Source organism: Nuphar pumila, chromosome 7 (genome assembly GCF_984573655.1).
Source record: "Nuphar pumila chromosome 7, dmNupPumi1.hap1.1, whole genome shotgun sequence".
In the NCBI taxonomy this organism is placed as follows: domain Eukaryota; kingdom Viridiplantae; phylum Streptophyta; class Magnoliopsida; order Nymphaeales; family Nymphaeaceae; genus Nuphar; species Nuphar pumila.
This window is the reverse complement of record NC_143255.1, coordinates 37,291,993-37,295,777: the sequence shown is the minus strand read 5'-3', so window position 1 is coordinate 37,295,777 and position 3,785 is coordinate 37,291,993. Positions and strand designations below refer to the sequence as shown.

Below are 3,785 nucleotides of genomic sequence, written 5' to 3'. Positions count from 1 at the left end.
ACAATCTAACTTTCTGTGGCTTGGGTTTCCACTGGTGGGCTATGTTCCCAATACCACTCACCTGTCCTTGGGATGTATGCTTCCTTTAATATATCTTGTTTTTCTTTGTCACAGTTTTTACATATATATGCATAACACATACATATACATATTCTATGAGCCAATAGCACACAAGAACCCTATCTTTTCCTTCATTTTTTCACCTTTTCTTTTCTGAACTCCAACCCTTTAAACCACTGTATGGTTGCTCCAATTTCCCAACATTAAAACCATTATTCATGGCGGAAACTTCAGTCATTCAATGCCATCTCCCTGACCAGAAGAAGCCACTGAAACTCTTTGGCTTCCAAGTCTATGAAGATGAAGATCATGATCAAAATCCTAAGAATGGCAGTGGATCGTCCGAACCCGGAATAAATCCTGCTGGAGACGGCCGAAAGTACGAGTGCCAGTACTGTTTCCGGGAATTCGCGAATTCTCAAGCGCTAGGTGGCCACCAGAATGCTCACAAGAAGGAGAGGCAGCAGCTGAAGCGTGCGCAGATGCATACTATCAGGAACCCAGCTGCGAGCGCTTACGGATTCCACCCGGTGCCTGGATCTATTATTTTCTCACCCCATGCTTCAAGGCCAGCATCAAATTATCCTGGTGAGGTTAAGAGCTTTCCAGCTCCGGTCATGGTGCCGCAGCCACGGTCACCTTCTTGGATCTATCCGTCCCAGCCGCCAGAATTTTCCGGTGGACCATTTATAACATTTCATGGCTCAGGAGTGGCATCACAAGCTGTGACATACAATTACCTGCCGCCGATGTTTCCGGCTGGCTGTGGCAGCGGCAATCACCCGTCAATGCCCTATGCACCTTTACAGTCTTATGTATCATCTTCATCTACAAAACTTTCCTGTGAGACCGACGTCTGCGGCTCCGGTATGTACTCAGACCAAGAAGCTGGCTTAGATCTACACCTAAGCCTTGGGCCAGGTGCACCATGAAATTGCATTCCAAAATTCTCATTCTAACATGGCTTCTCTAAACTTGGCTCCGCTCGGCAGGGTGTTGCACAGCTGGTACTGTAAAATTTTGTTTATTTTTTATATGACTATGAAGAGATTTTAAAGCCTATGGTTTTCAACATAACTAAGATCAAGAGGTGAATTGTGGTAATGTGTGATTAGCAATTCAACAATGAAGTTCGTGCCTGGATTGACGCTTATGGTATTTTTGAGAGTGCACCTATTTTAGTGTTTCAATTCCGGAAAGGGGGACAAAGACAGGTAAAGATGAAAGTGATTCCTCTATATGGCCGTGTTTGGATTTGGTTGAATTGGGTTTCCGTAGTACTTTATGCAGAGTCCCATATTTTAATGTTAGGAAAGATGAGGCCATAAATTCATCATATTTCTCCGAGAAATTTTCACCCCTGGAAACAAACAGTGTCGAAGCATATTTTAAAGGAAATTCAATTCGCCTTTGTTTTGATGCCATGGATCCGAATACTTCCTATGTTTCAATAATACATTATAGCATATTTAGTCATTTTCTTTATTATGGATACAGGTAATTAGCTGCAATTATTTGTCCATCTCAAGATTGATATGTATTCAGTGCAATAAACGAAATCGCCTGCACTCTTGCATTTTTTGTGTATCATTCCTTGCAGCACGAAGCAACACTACATTTATTTTACGACATACTTTATGTAGCATGCCCCTGTGCACCGTGGTGCTACACTGAGCCTTCCGCGTCGAAATGTGTTCTTTCATTATAATGGTGACTGTGATGCCACTCTTGTTCGTCTTGAGACTGATGGTTCAGTACAATATTGTCCAATTGTACTAAAAAATGACATGCATATGAGATTGACTTGTTATAATGCCAAGGCAGGTTTCCTATAAGATGTCTTTTTTTTTATTATTATTATTTTCAATGTTATTTATTTGTGTCTCTGTGTGTGTGTGCAGAGTGTGAGCATGCCTACATCTCTATGGGAATTCATTCACACGTGTGAGATAACCATGTAAGAAATAATCCCCATGAGATTTGAATCTGATACCTCTCTGTTATGATGGTTTGAGTCTACCTGTCCGGCATCACAGACATTGTAAAATTGTTACTAGGTGGTGTTTGGATATGCCCACTTATCCAGATAAACAAGATAATGTGGGAAACTTCATTATGGAGCAAGATGCCTTTTCCCCGCTTATCCAGTTCATCAGGATAAATGGGTGTATCCAAAAACCCTTATTAGAATGAGGAAGTTGATTACTGCAGCCTTAAAAAGTGTTGTTTTAAAAAAATTTGTTACATTAACAATTCCATTGAGGAAATTGTTTCTGTTGTTGTACATGCATGAGATACCATAATCCTCAAATTAATCAATTATCTGAAGATGAATAAGTGATCGGTCTAGTGCATGTTTAGTACAAAAGGTGACCTATCTTATGAGCCTGCTGACTTGCACTAATAGTAGGAAATTAGGCTGCATCACCTGCCTATCTTTATCAGGCCAACAATGCCACAAATTTATGGATGCTAATATCATGGTTTTCAACAAGATAACCAACTTGGCTAATTTTATGGTGGATCTGGCATAGGTAAACTATTCAGTTTGGGCTCGAATGATATAGCTGCATGGTTAGGTCACACTATCATAACTGAGGGGTCTAGGCTTGGACAACCCGGCCCCATTGTTGCCTATCAACAACAACAGAAAGAAAAGGGTTTTATGAGGGCCATTGCTTAGTGCAACAGTAAAGTGCTCAAGCTGTCAGTGAGGAATCATGGGTTCTAGTCCTGAGAGCACCCACTTCTTGCAAAATGCAGATGGTCGGGACCACCTAATTCAAGACCACACTGGGTATGACCCTTTTTCAAACTGAGTTTGGTATAGGGTTTTCAAGTTTGAAATTGAAAAGATCTGAAAAATATTTGAATCCAAAAAAGATGAGAATCCGATTAGAAACATGCAAGTTTGGGTGACATAAGGTTAAGCTAGTTGAACTTGGGGTCCTATGACCAGAATTCTAGAAAGTTGAAACTGATTTATATTAGATCAGACTAGACAAGATTTATTTGGTTACATCTATATCCAAACTGAATCAGAACGGTTTCCAATGCAACAATACTAGATCTGGATAGGTCAATTTGGTGATGGTTGTATGAAGAATGAAAACTGAATATGGGCCCACTTATACCATATTAGTTAGAGTTCCTTTGGTAATAGTCTTCTGAACTGATTATCCGTGGGCCTCCAAATTGGCCAATTGCACTCAGATTCATAGTAGTGTGCAAAAAAAAAAAAAACTTAAATGAATTGAATTAATGATTTTTTTTAAAACAATAGAAAAGTTAAAAATAAAGAAAAAGAAACCAAAGTTAGATGAATCAGCTAACACTGTGCTATCACACTAAGGCTCTGTTTGGGAGCCTGTATTTGGTAACGAAATGTCAAATCCTAGATATCCTAAATCCAGGATTTATAGGAGCCCTAGTGTTTGTTAACACCCACCACTGTTTTTTTTCCTGATGGCAAGGAACCCTCGCCAAAGCGATGAAAACCCTGGGTGGAACACCTAAGGAAAACCCCCCGGTGGGGCCCCATGACCACCCACCACTGTTTGGGATCTGTTATTTGACAACCAGCTGGAGTTGGCATCTCTTTTCCAACTACAAGCTTGCAAACAGCCAATTTAAACTAAAAGAGATATGAAAAGGGAGATGAGAAAGGGTGTCCAATCTTGGAGATGCCAAGTACAACGAGGAGAAGAGAGGGATTTGGGGCTGCC

The 3,785-nt window shown here is 40.5% G+C and overlaps 1 protein-coding gene across 1 annotated transcript; it reads left to right on the top strand.

The window, feature by feature from the left end:
• The first annotated feature begins 278 nt into the window (after positions 1–278).
• LOC149831946 (zinc finger protein 6-like) lies at positions 279–992 on the top strand. Its single transcript, XM_090013119.1, has one exon. It carries the CDS (start codon positions 279–281, stop codon positions 990–992), a length of 714 nt encoding a protein of 237 aa, XP_089869245.1.
• Positions 993–3,785: the final 2,793 nt, after the last annotated feature.

Bases quoted from the DNA above. Each gene is read 5' to 3' on its own strand.
- LOC149831946 (XM_090013119.1), top strand. From the start codon at position 279: ATGGCGGAAACTTCAGTCATTCAATGCCATCTCCCTGACCAGAAGAAG.